This window comes from Coregonus clupeaformis, chromosome 29 (assembly GCF_020615455.1).
Source record: "Coregonus clupeaformis isolate EN_2021a chromosome 29, ASM2061545v1, whole genome shotgun sequence".
Classification (NCBI taxonomy): Eukaryota; Metazoa; Chordata; class Actinopteri; order Salmoniformes; family Salmonidae; genus Coregonus; species Coregonus clupeaformis.
Window position 1 is genome coordinate 61,517,633 of NC_059220.1, and position 16,848 is coordinate 61,534,480.

Here is a 16,848-nt window from a genome sequence, read left to right on the forward strand (position 1 = left end):
ACTAGGCTAACAAACCTGTTCCAACCTTTGGCAATAATACAATCTCCAATTGTCCCTAGCTACCAATGTGGGCATCCTAGTGCAGCCTGCTATAATTGTCACATCATCTGATTATTTTCCCCTGAGATCTGTAGCTTGTTTGTCGTGCAATGACTAAAAGCTGTTTTTGTTCTGCTTCCCATCTCACACAATATATAACTGTTGGTCCCCCCATTTTCATCCCTGGGGTTTTGACACCTTGTAATTAGCTTCTTACTACACCCCCACAATGGCTCCCATACTCTTCTCTTTATGGATTTCTAGCATAACCAACATTTGGGTGGCAGGCAGACATAGCCTACACAGAATGAGGACACAAAACAGTAAAGGATGATCCACAGTTGTGGAACATGTTCTTTGGTTTCAGCCAAGACCGACCAATATTGATATTACAGCTCATTGGTCTCCAATGTGTCTAATAGAAGTATAAGACTTTGGTTTAGGCTACAGAACCATTGTCAACAATGACAAATAGAAGATGGGTTCAATACGATCAACACTTAACAATCACACATACTTTATCACCATCTTAATGTGCTACTTGCTGTACATCTGTTCTTGGAAGGCCGTACCTCATCATCAAAGAGGGAGTCAAATAGTGAATCACACCCAATTAGTATAAGAGCAGTCAAGATAATTACACAAGCAAACTACCAGTGAGAGGAAAAAACACCTACTGATCACATCTGTCACACGGAATGCGTGTCAGCCATTAAATCGTCTATCTCTGTAGGTGTATCACCTAGCCGCCATGTCCCCAGCTAATCAGTGGAGGTGTTGGGAGGAGAACGTTGTTTCTCTCTCCATCTACACCTCCCTCCAGAACGCCTGTCACATCAGTGGAGGTGAAAGGTCACCCCGGCGCCATCTGCTCAACGCGGGGGTCCTCCGCCAAGATGCCAACCACACACTATGCAGCAGAGTAGACCAATTAAAAACAACGCTGCCTATTTCGTTCAGAAAAATGTATGACCGTGTCTCTCCCAATCCCTTGTAAGTGAGTTGGATGTGGAGTGCATAGTGACAGACAGGTGGGTTAAAAAGCAACAACCGTTGATTACGTCCGTAAATATCTCAGAATGTGCTTCAGAGCACAATTATTTTGCATTGGTGTCAATGGGAGAGAGGTGAGTGAGTGTGATTATCTTTAAATCAAAAACAATAATTGTGTTTATTTCATAGAGTGTATGTAGGTATTTGGCTGGTTCTGCTTCTTCAGATGAATCTAGGGGAAATTACAATCTGTAAACTATTACAATGTAACAACTAACGTAAATTACACTGTAAAAACACCAAGACGACATGTTGGCTATCAAATTATATTCATGGTCTTCCATTCATATAAACCCATAGTAAATAGTTCAAGTTTGACATAATTGAGAAGATATTACTAACAGACAGGTTAAAGGTCCAATGCAGCTGTTTTTATCTCAATATCAAATCATTTCTGGGTAACAATTACGTACCTTAATCTGATTTTTTTCAATTAAATGGTCAAAAAGAAACAAAAATATCCTTTTAGCAAAGAGCAATTTCTCAAGCAATAATTTTGCTAGGGGTGTCTGGGAGTGGTCTGAGTGGGTAGGGGAAAACTGAAAACTAGCTGTTATTGGCAGAGAGGTTAGGAAACCCTCTTTCTTATTGGTCTGTTAATTAATTTACCGCCTGGTGATGTCACCAGGCAGGCCAAAACTCCAGAAGGGCTCCAGTTTTTGTCAAATGAATGTAAAAAGTTTCCCAACCTTAACCTCATTCTCCTAACCTGCTGTAAATTCTCCTAACCTGCTGTAAATTCTCCTAACCTGCTAGCCATGACCCACTAAAACAGGCTGAGATTTCAGGCAGTCTTTTCAAACAGCTCTTACACTAAAAGGGAATTATCATTACTTTCACAATTTCACAGTATTATTCCAACATGATAGTGTGGAAATATGATTGTATTCACAGTGTCCAAAGGCCATTGAGTGGATTGCGAGCAGTTCCTCATATTTCTGCTCCAATCAGAAATCCACGTTCATCCTGACTCCACTGTGACTGGTCCTTCTGTCTTCTTCCTCCACTGTGGGAAAGTTAAAAAATGGCCACTCCCCAGTGTACTGTATGTAGAGGGCAGAGAAGCCTAAGGCCGTCAGCGCAGTCACCAGTACAGTCAAGAGCTTCTGCCACCGCAGGCAGCGGTCCATCTTCTGTTCGAGCCTGGAGCTGCTGGCCATCAACTGAACAAGCTGGGGGAGGAACAGAGGGCACCAAGGGCATATTCATTAGGCGCCAAATGGAAGAAAACAGACCAAAACAGGGTGGGACTACCTGCCCTTGTCCCGTAAGAAATGCACATTTTTGTCTTCAGTTGCAAAACATTTGAAGACGTTTTCCCTTCCATGCCATATGGAACACGACCCAGGTGAAGAACCATTTTCAGACCACACACTGACTTCAGATGGTCTTGATAGATTGAAAAGCACTTCAGCAGGCAAAGATAATAGTCAATATGTAATTGTTCTATTGATACATTTGCATAATAAGGGTGTGTGTCAGAGTCTGTCGCCCGAGGTCACAACTCACCTTGGTGTGCATGTCTTGGTAGCCATTGGTCTCCATTTTGTAAGACCTGTCAGTCACAGGGCTGAGTGCCGACTTCATGCCCTCCAGCATGCGACATCGCAGCCTGTAGGTAAAGAAAGTAGAAGACCACTGGTGAACAGTCCTTACATATGCGTCCTCGAGGCCTTGTTGCCTTTGGTGACAGTCAACAAACCAATACTCATAAAAACTGGTTTGAGTTGTGTTCTGTGTGTGTACAATGTATGGTGCTACCTGTGCTCCATTATTTTAGCCTTTGGGACGTCCTTCCAGAACTGGGCGAGGTCTGTGCTCCCCCCACCACTACTTGGCTCCATCTCAGCAGCCATGATTAAGAAGCGGTCCTGAGGAGAGCACAGGGAACCTGAGAGCCAATTGGAGAGGAGGGAATACGAGCACAAACGATTAGAGGACAGCTACAATTCCACATGGGCCAGTCCTTGACCTTTTCAAAACCTGAATGATGGGTTTGTATTACAAAGAGAGAGGAGATGGTAGAATTATGGCTACGATATGTAGTACCTCCATGCAGGTACACAGTGATTTCCATACTCGTGCCCGCCCCACAGCTGCTACTGCTGGGCTTCACCCTGTACTTCTCTGGGGCTGTGGTCCGCACCTGAGGCCGCACAAACAAGGGTGCTCTCATACAAGTACATTGTAATGATTCATTCACACACTTAGAAAGAGCAGCATGAGAACTGACCTTGAAGGCCACTTGGTTTTTGGTGACATTATTGAGCATGATCAGACATCTCTTCTCACTCTCTCTGGGGCCAAAGCACAACTCCTCAGCAGGACTGGAAAAAGAGAGTGAGAGTGTGGGAGCCACATATCATCTCTGTCTAGCAGCCTCAGTGTAAACAGTGGACTCATAACCTTAAAAGGTAGTGTGAGGTCTGTGGTTGGAAACTATGTGACTCAATTCGTTTTTGATGTGCTTACACTATACTGTATGTATCAGGGAAAATACACAGTTTCCAAAGCTAACCTGATATAGAGTAAGGTGCCTTTAAAAGTGACGGTTGACCTACGGGATCCTTTCCATCTGATGGCTGCATCATTGTCCCCATCCTCTGCAAAGTATACCTGCCTCAGACAAAGAGAGAAATTGAGCTCAAGGACACTAATATTCCTGTTGTTGATATCATTCGAGAGTGTAACAAAGTTCAGTGTTAAAACCAAGGGGTGTCATAGGGGGAATGAAGAACAACATTTCTGGTTCTGAGTGAAGGAGAGCTCGGCTCCAGGGTGTCCTTGGCCTCCAGGTCATCATCCTTTGACTCAGTGTCATCCTCTTGTCCAGTCTCTGATATGGGGTTCTGGAAGACATCATCAGGCAAAGGCGGGTAACTGAATTTGAATGGATCCTAGGAGAAAATGTGAAAATAACTCCAAGGTAAATGCAATGCATTTGTAATACATCAATTATTTATCAACGTATTGGTGATGAATTCTGGCAAGGTGTGTGTATACAAAATAGTATTGCTTTATGCACTGTATGCATGATACCAGCAGAGGGAGTTGTTTATATGCATGCAAGTATGTGTGTGTGCACAGACACAGCAGCTTTACATGAGGACATGGATGTATGACTCTTGAATATGTCAGTCATGTGCATCATATGCACTGTGCTGAAAGTAACGTGCATGCATGTTGTCATGTTAGCCAATGGGCATACACAGATGTTTTAACATCTGCATGTGCTTATGTGCACAGTAGATTTTTGTATGTATGGGGGTTATTGTGGCCATTGAGTGGTAGGTTACACACAGTTCCTCCCATGTAGGACGGGAGGTGCTCTCCATCAACGTAGTTCTGGATGTCACTCTTGGACACAAACTTCAGCTTGTCGATGGCGTCTTGACTGAGCATGTTCTTCACTATCTTCCATGCCGCTATAGGGAAGATGGGGGGAGTGTAGTTAGTAGTACTGACTGCAGCAGTGACATTGAGTGGAACCGTAGCATTTTCTTCTTTAAGTGACTCACCATTCATGATCCATGGCATCTCGTACATGAGCATTTTGGCTGAAATTAAATAGGACACATAAATCATAACACGATTCATTTTACATTCTCTGTAGGCAACAAAGGCATGCAATTGGGTTCACTGAGTCCTTTTACACTATGGGACCAAATGCACCAGGTGGAAGCCACAGGTGGCTGGTGGCACCTTAATTGGGGAGGACGAGCTCATAGTAATGGCTGGAATGGAATCAATGGAATGGTATCGAAGACATGTGTTTGATACCATTTCATTGACTCCATTCCAGCCATTACTATGAGCCGTCCTCCCTTCAGCAGCCTCCTGTGGTGGAAGAACACCAGAAGAAATAGATACTTACAGAGCAATCTAGGGTAATACACTTGGAAGCAATTTATTATATATTTGATAAAATCCATGTCCTACAAGAGAAAAGAGAGAGAATTCCTATTGTTTAAATAAATATTTTCAACAAATAAACCAATACATCTTTCAACCTGGCATGTGAGGGGAAATCTGTTTGGAAAGGACACAGCTGTACTGTATGTCTCCTACCATATTTGAGCCCCAAGCTAAGGCATGACCCAGATTTGGCAATAGAGAATACTTTGTCTCAATGTACTCAAGACTGCTTCTGTTTATACAATCTTATGCTCCCAAGAAACCAATTTATAGAGAAAAATAGTAGAATACATATAATAGTCAGCATCTAGTTCTTCAGAGCTTGCCGTCTACTACATGTTTGAGCTTGTCATGCACAGTGCACTGTACATAATATGGAAAGTAAATAACAGCACATACTTGAGCGGAGAATAGGTGAGGATAGTTCAGGTTCACCTTAGTGTGTCTTCACAAAGGTAGTTTAAAAGGAAACCAAAGACAAGCATTAGTGTGTAAAGATCCACTCAGTGACTTGTTAACACAAAATGTTTGGGCATTTTTACCAACTTCTACAACACAAATCCCACAAAGCATCTAGAGGGGAATGAAAGGAGAGCAGAGAGTGGACATCTTACAACGCAGCTTAGACCTGCTTCGGACATGTCAAAGATCACGGTGAGGGGAACCCCTGGTTCCCGCCGGGCGTAGCTCTCCAACCAGAAGGCCACGTACCTCTTCTTCTCTGTCAACATCTTCACATGCTTCATGTGCAGCTTAACCCTGAACCAGACTGGGCAGACAACATACGGTTCAAGCTCAGTGGCCTTCGAGGCAGAGACCCAAATAGCTCAAAAAGACAAACTCTAATCCACCATACAAAAACGCAAGATTGCCAATCCCAATCCTAACTTGAGTTGTGTGTGCACCTAAATCAGGAAACTACAATCTGAATAGTGAGATGCATAGAAAATGATCACTGCACCACAAAGTGAGGATGAGGCTTTTACAAGAGATAAAATGATGAGGGTGGCTATAAATGAGGTATCTCAGAAAAAACATTTTCACAACAGAACCTTCTTGATTGTCAGCACATATGTTGGGAAAGAGAACACAAAAACCTACACAGTTTGTTGCCCTCTTTATCGTAGCCATGGAGATAATGCATGCCTGACTCAAAAAGAGACTTTTGAACAGAGCTTTCATTGATGTCTGGAAGATAAAGGAGGGATATTCATAAATTAATCAAACCGGACTATCACTGCTGTCTATAATAATAATAATAATAATAATAATAATAATACATCATTCTTATATATTATACTTATATAGCGCTATTCATTACATAAATACATCTCAAAGCAGGAAACATCTTATCAACACCATCATGTTCAACCAGTGGAAGTATGTCAGCAATTTGCAGAATGCACAATAACCTAGCCAACTATTCTACTGTTCTTTGTTGGAGCTATATGTTCGTTATTACAGCTATACAGTATTGGACAAGGGTACTGGTTGACATCAAGTCCCTGTAAAAGCAAAGGTCAACCCACCATTCAGTTTGAATTCTTTTCTCCACTGAAGACTCTCGTCGATCATCTTCAAGGTGTCCTCCACCACATAGTGTCGCCATTCTAGATAACCGTCAACCAAAACATCGTCCTTCCATAACCTGTCCACGTCCCTTGAGTCATACTTGTCTGCTGAGTCTGTTGGAAAATGTATGACACACAGTATTATTACGCTGTGCGTTTGTGTGGTACATTGAATTCAGTTGAGCTGCTTCTGTCTTTAAAAAAAAAAGGTGATAGTTTCAGGTTAAAATACTCGACTTGTGATTGGTATGGACAACTATGGAGCATCAAAAGAGGCATATACTGCACAACACACACCTGGGTTAATGTACACTTCAAAGGGTGTAAATGCACATGGATTTCAGTGTTCTCAGGATACATTTTTGTTGTTGTTGCGCAATCCTACTTTAGCCTACTCTATACACAAACAGCTGTTCCAGGACTACCAGTAGAAAGCAGAGCGCTCACCTTGTGCATATTCGATCCGGAATATGTGTCTTGTTTCCTCTATTTTCTTTTGAATGTCCTGTTTGAGAGGACATATTTCAAAATGTGGCTACTTCTGCAACTTTTACAATTAGTATGTCAACTGTTACTGTTTTTATTAGGCCTACCTGCTCTGATAAAGCTGATTTTGCGTCCGTCATGCTCGAAAGACAAGAAATCAAAACCAGTTGGTTGGGATGTGTGCCTGATGCGCTGTCTGAGAGGAAGTACACCATCATGTTTCACTATTTCAGCTGTTACAGACCACGAACAGACAAACTGACACTGCAAATGCTTAAAAGCCACAATGCCATTTCGACAGTCTGACCCTGTCACTTTGTGTGGTAAACTGAGGGATGGGGCTTGTTGTGCAATTAAACTGAACGTCTTTACTTCAGATCAACATGTTAACAACTCGCACAAAACTCACTCATCCAATCCTCACGCCTCGGTTCACGCACAACGTGCCTGATACATTCTTAAAGCCACAGTATTCAATACTCAACTGAACTACAGATGAAGTCGGAAGTTTACATACACCTTAGCCAAATACATTTAAACTCCGTTTTTCACAATTCCTGACATTTTACCTAGTAAAAATTCCCTGTCTTAGGTCAGTTAGGATCACCACTTTATTTTAAAAATGTGAAAATGTCAGAATAATAGTAGAGAGAATGATTTATTTAAGCTTTTATTTCTTTGATCACATTCCCAGTGGGTCAGAAGTTTACATACACTCAATTAGTATTTGGTAGCATTGCCTTTAAATTGTTTAACTTGGGTCAAACGTTTCGGGTAGTCTTCCACAAGCTTCCCACAATAAGTTGGGGGAATTTTGGCCCATTCCTCCTGACAGAGCTGGTGTAACTGAGTCAGGTTTGTAGGCCTCCTTACTCGCACACGCTTTTTCAGTTCTGCCCACAAATGTTCTATAGGATCAAGGTCCGGGCTTTGTGATGGCCACTCCAATACCTTGACTTTGTTGTCCTTAAGCCATTTTGCCACAACTTTGGAAGTATGCTTGGGGTCATTGTCCATTTGGAAGACCCATTTGTGACCAAGCTTTAACTTCCTGACTGATGTCTTGAGATGTTGCTTCAATATATCCACATAATTTTCCTTCCTCATGATGCCATCTATTTTGTGAAGTGCATCAGTCCCTCCTGCAACAAAGCACCCCCACAGCATGATGCTGTCCCCCCTTTTTCCTCCAAACATAATGGTCATTATGGCCAAACAGTTCTATTTTTGTTTCATCAGACCAGAGGACATTTCTCCAAAAAGTACGATCTTTGTCCCCATGTGCAGTTGCAAACCGTAGTCTGGCTTTTTTGGGGTGGTTTTGGAGCAGTGGCTTCTTCCTTGCTGAGCGGCCTTTCAGGTTATGTCAATATAGGACTCGTTTTACTGTGGATATAGATACTTTTGTACCGGTTTTCTCCAGCATCTTCACAAGGTCCTTTGCTGTTGTTCTGGGATTGATTTGCACTTTTCGCACCAAAGTACATTCATCTCTAGGAGACAGAATGCGTCTCCTTCCTGAGCGGTATGATGGCTGCATGGTCCCATGGTGTTAATACTTGCGTACTAGTGTTTGTACAGATGAACGTGGTACTTTCAGGCGTTTGGAAATTGCTCCCAAGGATGAACCAGACTTGTGGAGGTCTACAATTTTTTTTCTGAGGTCTTGGCTGATTTATTTTCAATTTCCCATGATGTTAAGCACTGAGTTTGTAGGTAGGCCTTGAAATACATCAACAGGTACACCTCCAATTGACTCAAATGATGTCAATTAGCATATCAGAAGCTTCTAAAGCCATGACATCATTTTCTGGAATTTTCCAAGCTGTTTAAAGGCACAGTCAATTTAGTGTATGTAAACATCTGACCCACTGGAATTGTGATACAGTGAATTATAAGTGAAATAATCTGTCTGTAAGCAATTGTTGGAAAAATTACTTGTGTCATGCACAAAGTAGATGTCCTAACCGACTTATCAAGACATTTGTGGAGTGGTTGAAAAACGAGTTTTAATGACTCCAACCTAAGTGTATGTAAACTTCCGACCAACTGTATATGGGGGGCATAGAGCTAGGATACCATATTTCTGAACACAACACTAGGCCACATTGATGCAATGATTGTGCAGTATGAGGTTGGATAGTTTACAACAGATTTTGTAGTCAACACTGAACACTCAAACACTAATGACAACAAAAACAAACGTTTTAATTTGGACTAATACAGCTGTAGAAGAGCACATGCATGACGCACAAAATATATAGAAACATTTTCAGCACCTGTGTGTGCCATTGCCAGGTGAGCTTCTTTAGAGCAGAGTTTTACCAAACTTGGTCCTGGGGCCCCCCTGGCTGCACGTTTTGATTTTTGCCCTAGCACTACACATCTGATTGAAATAACCAACTCATCATCAAGCTTTGATTATTTCAATCAGCTGTGTAGTGCTAAGGCAAAAACCAAAACGTGGACCCGGGGGGCAGGACCGAGTTTGGGAAACCCTGCTCTAGAGGTATTCGTTTCAACTACTATCCACTAGGTGGCATCATGTAGTCGTCAACTAAATAGCTTTTTTATTTTCCAAAGGCTTCTGGGAGATTTTTTCAGCTGTTTCTTTGTTGCTGCATGCGTTTGTCACGGTTCGGGTGCACTATGATGAAGGTAACGAGCGATCTACGTTGCCTCAATGTATCGTGCACTTATTCACACTGAATTACCGTCTATAATAATGTTATAGCTATTGACGTTTGAGCATATATCGCTCAAAACCGCCAGCTGCCTCCATCTTTGTATTGATGATGTCATTTTGCTAGCTGCTGCTAACTTGCTTGCTATGGCTCCCCTGGAGCTCCTATGCTAGCCAGCTAGCTATGACTAGTTTGAAATTAAGTTTATTATGACAACAATGTGTTTCCCTTTACAGACAGTAGCTGCGATCTAAACCACGCTGCAGGAGAAGCACCACCATGGTAAGGTGCCTTTCTAGATTCAAGATACCACATTGGACCTTTTTGGTTAGCCTAGTTCTGCACTTTGTGGCTAGTTTTGCACGTGAACATTTATGAAAAAATCTATGTTGGTTGGATGTTATCAATGAATCATGATGATAACAATGTCATCCATCCTCTTGTCCTGGACAGGAGGGCCATGGTAGCATCCACTCCTGGTTTGCCCACCCCGTGTATGGCCGCTACTGGCAGCATTACCAGCAGGCTATGAATTGGCACGAGAGACACAGGCAGGCCTACAGAAAGGCCTGGGAGGCAGCCTACGGGCCAGGGTACCCCCAACGCTATGCAGACTGGCATGGGGGAGAGAGTGGGGGGAGGAGGGCAGAGGAGACGGTCGCTGCTAAGGACCATGTGGAGGAGGATTTAGAGGGGGGCACAGATGATGGGGAAAGTGGCTCAGACAACGAGATCGAATGTGACGTCAGCAACATGGAGATCACAGAGGAGCTGCGCCAGTATTTTGCCCAGACTGAGCGGCACAAGGAGGAGCTCAGTGAGTGTGTCATTCTCTCCATCTACATCTAGAAAGTTCCACAATGAGTGTTAATAACTCTATAATAACCCTCTAACACCACATCATATGGTCTTCTGATCATACTGCTGTACGAGTAGACAACTTAAAGCACCATTACAACTACAATGAATGAATTACGAAGTATTCTGATGCTGACTTTAAAAGCCTTGTGTCTTGTGTTCCTCCCCACAGAGAAGCAGCAGCAGCTGGAGGCGGAGCAGCAGGAGACCTACGTGTTGGCCGACCAGGACATGCACAGAATTTCCTGGAGCAGCAGGTCGCTGCCCCCCTCTGAGCGGCCGGGTGAGCGCCGAGGCGCTGAGATGAAGAAGCTGTACGGCGAAGACGCTGCAAAGATCCAGGGCATGGAGACGGCCATGCAGCTCACCTTCGACAGAAACTGTGACAAGAAACAGCCCAAATACTGGCCCGTCATCCCTCTAAAACTGTAGCTCCACTGGAGCCCACCCACTGCTCCAGTCTAGACAACCCCCTGAAACATAGCTGAGAAACTGGGTCATGTTCAGTAGGGAGGAAACTGTTTGAAACAGGGAGGTACTACCTGCAACCTGATCAAAGTACCTAAACATTCCCCCTTTCACCATAACATTTTATGTCAACCAACATTTAGGAGGGAATTTTGTTTCTGTCATTCTTACCCAGTTATTTCTGTTCCTCTGGTTTCACAATGAAATTACAAATGCATAAGATGAGGACAAGTATACACAATTTGCATAAATGTTAAAACTCCCCCTGCATATTGAGTTTACAGACTCTTTTTCAGGCTACCTGTTCTGTCAGTTAGCATGGTTTCATGTCCAGGTAGCCTACAATCTATGATCCTCTTATTGCTGTCAAAGTAGTTGTTTTTTATGTTGGGGGATTTCTTTCCTAGTTCATTTAACCATAAGTGAAGGATGCAATTGCTGCTATATTGGTTTCACTGTACATCGTTTTCATTTCATCATCTTTAGATACTGCTTAATAGCCTCCGCCTCTCTTTGCTTCTTTCTCAACAATCAGATGGGTTGTATCCGTGTCAGCGGCTCAGGTAGAACAATGTGTTGGTTTCTTCCCATGTGTCTGTTTTATATCAATCGGTTGTATTTTTTATAAGATTGTTTGATATCGTTTCTAATAAAGAATGTATGTGATTAATTGAAACTCTGAATACGTTATTATATCAGATTTGAAATGTCAACATCTGTTTCAGTGAGGCTAATGATTTATGGTCCTGGATCTTGGTACTTTGATTTCATTTGGTCTGGGTCTGTGGTACATGAGAATCCAGTCACTGAGTGGATTCCGGCATGGCTGTAGTCAAAGTTTTGGCCTGATTTAAAGCAACTTCATCTAACCCTAGTCTTACTGTCACAGGTAACCTGGTGGTCCAACTGCTAGAAAAGAGGCCAGCACACAGAACCAGACCTCAACTCTAGAGAGTAACATCAACACACGCTTGACATTTACATTGGGGTTTATGGCGCAACAAACCGTTGGTAGCATTCTGTGTCAGGGTAGGAGCTGCAGAGGTCTTGCATCACCTGGCATTTCACTCATAGCCCACTGGCCATGGAGGCCAAGCCAAGAGGTCAAATGTGATATTTGATAAATAATTTATAGATAATTTCCTCCCCTAGGATAAACACTGACGTTACTTCTCTTGTCTCCTTCAAGTTTTTTCAATTGTACAAAAACAGGCACAGTAACAGTATTGACCAAAACAACCAAATAAACAGAACATTACTACATCAAGCATGTCATTATAGAGATCAAGATATGTTAAAAGCTGGTGCAGACATTAGAAAGCTTTCCTATTGAACAAAAAGGGCCCAAGGCCCAGCAATGACGTCACTCACCCTGCCCCCGTATCTACCGGATGGGGTGCATTGATTTCGGGGAGAGCGTTCGTGCACTGGTGCTCCAGCGCGCGCCCTGCTGCCCTGCACGAACCAGCTCCCCGCTTTCAGAACTTTTGTCACATCGCATCGGCCAAGCACTGAAGTTCTACGGAAGTAACGAAATGGGTAGGTGCAATTATTACCCTAATACTTTCCTCTTCGTTTCTTCAACTGGAAAACTTGAGTATGCATGTCTTGTCTTTTTTATTTTTTTACTTCTTCATGCTTGGCTACGTTTTTGTTGTCATGGCAATGGTGTTCAACGGGATAGAGTGCTCGATTTAGTGGGCATATAGACATAGCCTACAAGCACGATCCGTTAACTAGATTAAGGCGATGTTAAATGGATTTTCTTTATGGTGGCAGGTATAAATTCTGTGATCTGAACTCAGCTCTCATAGTTCCTTTGCCTAATCTAGTCTACTGTCTAATACATGAATGCTGAGCTTTTTCTGTGATTTTACGCAACAACAATAAAAAAAGAATAATACATGAACTAATAGGGCCTAAATAATGTAGTAGCCTACAGTTACTAAATACTTTCTTGTTGTTTTGTATTCTGTATTCTATTTGATATTATTTCTGCTTTTCCTGTCTACACTAATAAGTGAAGTGAATGCAGTGACAGATTGTGTGTGTGAATCTGGGTACACATCCTCGTGCGTGTGCCCTGGCCCCTGTGGTAGCACAAATGGATGGGAAAGAATTCAAGTGTTGATTTGTCCCAGCTGGGGCCTTGGAATGAGACATTTTACACTGGACATTCTCCGCCGACCCGACCATGGAGTCTGATGGCAGACTACTCTCTGCCCCAACAGAGACTGGGAATATTCTCACAGTGAAATTGTGTCTGCTTGCTGTGTGTGAGCGAGTGCGTTATAAATGCAATGAATGTGTGTGACTTGTGACACTGAATGACAAATCAAAAGGGAACCATCGCGCTCTACACTGACTGACTACCCATGATGACCTCACTTAGTTGTCACTGCCCTCTCTGTTGAATGGAACCCAGATAGCTATGTTTCTAGGCATGTCGTGTCATTGTTTCAGCCTTGGCTTGTTGTTATAGCTGACCGTGACAGAGTTGCATGACACTGGCTGTGCTCTCTAGCAACGGCAGCCTTTAACACTCTTACCCATGGAGGCAGTGACGTCAGCCTAACTCTCCAACGAGACGCAATCTTTCTCTGTCTCTGCTCTCCTCTCTGATTGGTTAGGAAGCGGTTGAGTACTGCTACATGAAGCGCTTCACAGACAGAGATGGCTCCAATTGGCTTATTCATCCCCCCTCCTCTCCCCTGAAACTATTCCACAGGTCGTTGCTGTAAATGAGAATGTGTTCTCAGTCAACTTACCTGGTAAAATAAGGGTTAAATTAATAAATTAATTAAAAACATTAAATGGCCATTGTTTATTGTGAGTTGAGCAACTAAGAGAAAGCCTCTTCAACACACACTTGATGAACACGTGCACAGACACACACGTGCACACACACGCGCTAGGGGAACTAAAGTAGGATATTTGGGTAAATAGAGGAGGACCAGAGCGTAGATCTGACTCCTCTCTCTTCCCTCTCTTACTCCACTTCTAACTGTAAAGAAATCTCCATGACCGTCATAGGCTGTCTGGCTACTTTAGCCATGCCCGTGGTAGGAGCCATTTCTGAGACTTTCATGCAACCATTGGTTTCTCTGAGACTGAAGATGGAGGGATCATTGAGATGACTTGTTGCCATAGCGACAGGTATGTATGCTGGGAACTTAAAGGCACCATCTCAATCCTGTCACGTGTGATCTGGGGACACTCATGTGCGCGAACATACACAAGCACACAAGCCGAGCATGCCCATTTGTAGCCCTGTCAATCTTTCCTTCCATCTTCATGGGAACCATAATGATGACAATGATGATGATACTAACCTTCCAGGCCTGTACGTTCTCTGTCCTGCAACATGACTTATTGGTCTCTGAGGGTCGCTGTAAAGGATTCCAACATATTCCTGGGTGGTGGGGGGCGGGTTGTTTTGAAGCAGAGGCCCTGGTCATGTGACCCTGGCTTCCTGGGGGATTCATGAAATGGTGGGGTGGGATGTGACATCATGTTGAGCTGCCTGCAGTATCTGGGCCAGAGGGATTATGGGGCTAGTCAGTTAAAACAGTGGGGGGCGGGGTAGGAGGGCTGGGTTAAGCATGTCAGCAAAGACAGTGGTGAGTTGTTAAGGGAGACCCCACACTCCCGCCTCGATTTCCATCCTCAGCTCCTTGGATTTTGAGCTCTCTGACTATAAGATGTTGCACGAGATAGACGGGAAATTAAAAATGCATTAATTATCTGTCTTATCAAACAGTGGTTGCTTCTCGAGAGGAGTGTTGTGACCTGTCCCCTGAGTTATCCCAATGTGTCTCCATTCCTGGGATCTCAGTGTTTGTCTTGGAGTCACTTGGACCCTCAAATTCCCCTCCCCTCCCTATGTAACTCACCTCCCTATATAACTCCCCTCACATCCCTATATGTCTAAGGATGGATGCTGGCTCAGGAAAATGTCAGCCTACACAGCTTAGTTCAGCCAGAGTTGAGGTGAGAAAACTAGAGTTGCAGGTGTTTTCATTTAGGCAGCGTCTGAGAGCCAAGTCAGACGCGACCAGCAGAGTTTGCATGGATGTACATGTGTGTGCTCTAGTTCAGCTGTGTGGGGAGTGAGTATGAGCAGCCAAGGTTGTCAGCAGGATTGGGAAAGGTGCCTCCAGAACCGACAACTCCCCCTGTTGATGTTTGTGTGTTTGGTTACTAAGGATTAACTCTCTCCAGCATCCACGTTCAGAGTCCCTGATGAGAGGGGGCTAGGTGTCTCCTTAGCGACCGCTCGTGTAGGGGCGGGGCGAGAGCAGGCAGAGAATGGCCTGGCAGGAAAGTGGGTCATCCTGCCAGATTACGTCCCGTGTGCCCAGCTCTGTCCGCTCTGCCCCGTCTAACCAGGGGAGCAGAATGGGAGTCGCTGCTGTGTCACAGCCCTCCATGTCCCCCTAGTCCCAGCTGTGGATGACTTACTCAGAACCTCCATAGGCTCTCTCCCAGCCAAGGTTTCCCTTTTACAGGGAGCAAAGGCAATTAAAATGGCCAGGATTAGACTAAAGCGTCAGCAGGAGGCTCTTAATGCCCGCTTCTAGATAATGTGCAAAGTGTATGTGTGTCTTTGTGTGTGTGTCTTTGTGTGTGTGTCTTCGTGTGTGTCTGTATTAGTTTGTGTGTTAGGTTGCTGGTGTTTGGGATCAGTCGTCTGTGTATCGATGAAACAACGGCCCCAGCCGATAGACAGTAGACACACACACCCATCACTGGACGGGTTGCTGCTATCCCAGGTTAGAAGGATACTAGACTCAGACGACTGTTCAGAGAGGGTTCAGGGGTCAGACAAGGGCAGCCCATTGGAGGAAACGCAATAGGCTGGAGTAGTGTGACCTAATGGGGGTCATGAGAATCATGGGAACTTGTCCAAGAACATGGATGTGTCTCAAATTGCACCCTATTCCCTATATACAGTAGTTCACTACTTTTAGTGCACCATTAAATAGGAAATAGGGTGCCATTTGGGATGATGCGGATGCATGCAAAATGGCTCTAGGGTGGTGTGCTGCTTGGTGTTCTTCGTGCATTGAGAAAATTATTCTCTTGTTTTCTCTTGTTTTCTCTAATGGATGGAGAGTCCCACAAGCGGTGGAGGGGAGCAGGTCTTCAGGGGCTTTAAATAACTCTGAGAGGGAGGGAGACAGAGACAGCTTGAGGCGTAAACAAAAACATGACTGTTTGTGCCAAAGCCTCTGTCTGGGTGGCCATCCTCTAGCTCTGGGGAGATGGTCTGCAGACGATGCCATAAGTTGAACTGCTGATGGCCTAGACAGAACATCCACCCACAGCGTTGACCATATCTGTTGCTGTTTCTTTTCCAAACTTGACTAGACTCTCTTTACAGCCATCCATATTTAGCTCGTGATTTCAAAGATTTGCACTTTATTGACGGAGAGAACACGGAAGACGTGTCCTAGGAACCGATAGCATCATTAGATTCATAGATTTCAATCGGCTATGCCTATCGTCATGTTGACATGTCACCATGGCAACTGCTATTAACATCCCCTAGGCCTAACATAATCTCTCTGATGTTGAGTTGATATTTCAGTTGACCCACAAGTTGACTTGTGAAAGATTGGACCAATCCAGTTTGCCAAGTCAGACACACATAAATATCCTTAAATGGAATTGGTTAAGTTTTGTAAACCGATTTCCAAAATGGAGGTGCTTTGGGAGTGGGACAGAATTTGAGGACATAATTGCAGTGTTGTTTCCAGGGGCATCAAAGGGAG

General features: G+C 43.8%; 3 protein-coding genes across 6 annotated transcripts in view; 2 read left to right on the plus strand and 1 right to left on the minus strand.

Moving 5' to 3' along the window:
• Positions 1-1,688: 1,688 nt before the first annotated feature.
• LOC121535961 (motile sperm domain-containing protein 2) lies at positions 1,689-7,463 on the minus strand. Of its 3 annotated transcripts, XR_006657617.1 has the most exons (16): positions 7,172-7,463; positions 7,026-7,083; positions 6,537-6,692; positions 6,109-6,195; positions 5,622-5,776; positions 4,967-5,027; positions 4,611-4,649; positions 4,393-4,517; positions 3,834-3,989; positions 3,611-3,708; positions 3,326-3,419; positions 3,142-3,238; positions 2,854-2,983; positions 2,602-2,704; positions 1,856-2,264; positions 1,689-1,821 (listed from the first exon to the last, which is right to left on the minus strand). XR_006657617.1 is itself a non-coding variant. In XM_041843198.2 (15 exons), the coding sequence occupies exons 1-15, from the start codon at positions 7,280-7,282 to the stop codon at positions 2,040-2,042; spliced, it is 1,695 nt and encodes a 564-aa protein (XP_041699132.2). In that variant the 5' UTR covers positions 7,283-7,463; the 3' UTR covers positions 1,689-2,039. The 3 variants fall into 3 exon arrangements, 1 of the variants encoding a protein (XP_041699132.2); XR_006657618.1 differs by lacking the exon at positions 6,109-6,195; XM_041843198.2 differs by having other exon boundaries at positions 1,689-2,264.
• Positions 7,464-9,620: 2,157 nt separating this feature from the next.
• gemin8 (gem (nuclear organelle) associated protein 8) lies at positions 9,621-11,288 on the plus strand. The gene is made up of 4 exons (XM_041843113.2): positions 9,621-9,722; positions 9,985-10,030; positions 10,202-10,565; positions 10,779-11,288. Exons 2-4 carry the CDS (start codon positions 10,028-10,030, stop codon positions 11,036-11,038), a joined length of 627 nt encoding a protein of 208 aa, XP_041699047.2. The 5' UTR covers positions 9,621-9,722; positions 9,985-10,027; the 3' UTR covers positions 11,039-11,288.
• Positions 11,289-12,495: 1,207 nt separating this feature from the next.
• The window catches only part of LOC121535962 (neuronal membrane glycoprotein M6-b), a 34,750-nt gene continuing 30,397 nt past the window's right edge, over positions 12,496-16,848 (plus strand). The window contains exon 1 of one of the 2 annotated variants that reach the window (XM_041843201.2): positions 12,496-12,613. In XM_041843201.2, coding sequence (XP_041699135.1) covers positions 12,610-12,613 — 4 coding nt within the window. In that variant the 5' untranslated portion in view covers positions 12,496-12,609. The remainder of the gene's footprint in view (positions 12,614-16,848) is intronic. The other variant, XM_041843200.2, reaches the window with a different exon arrangement.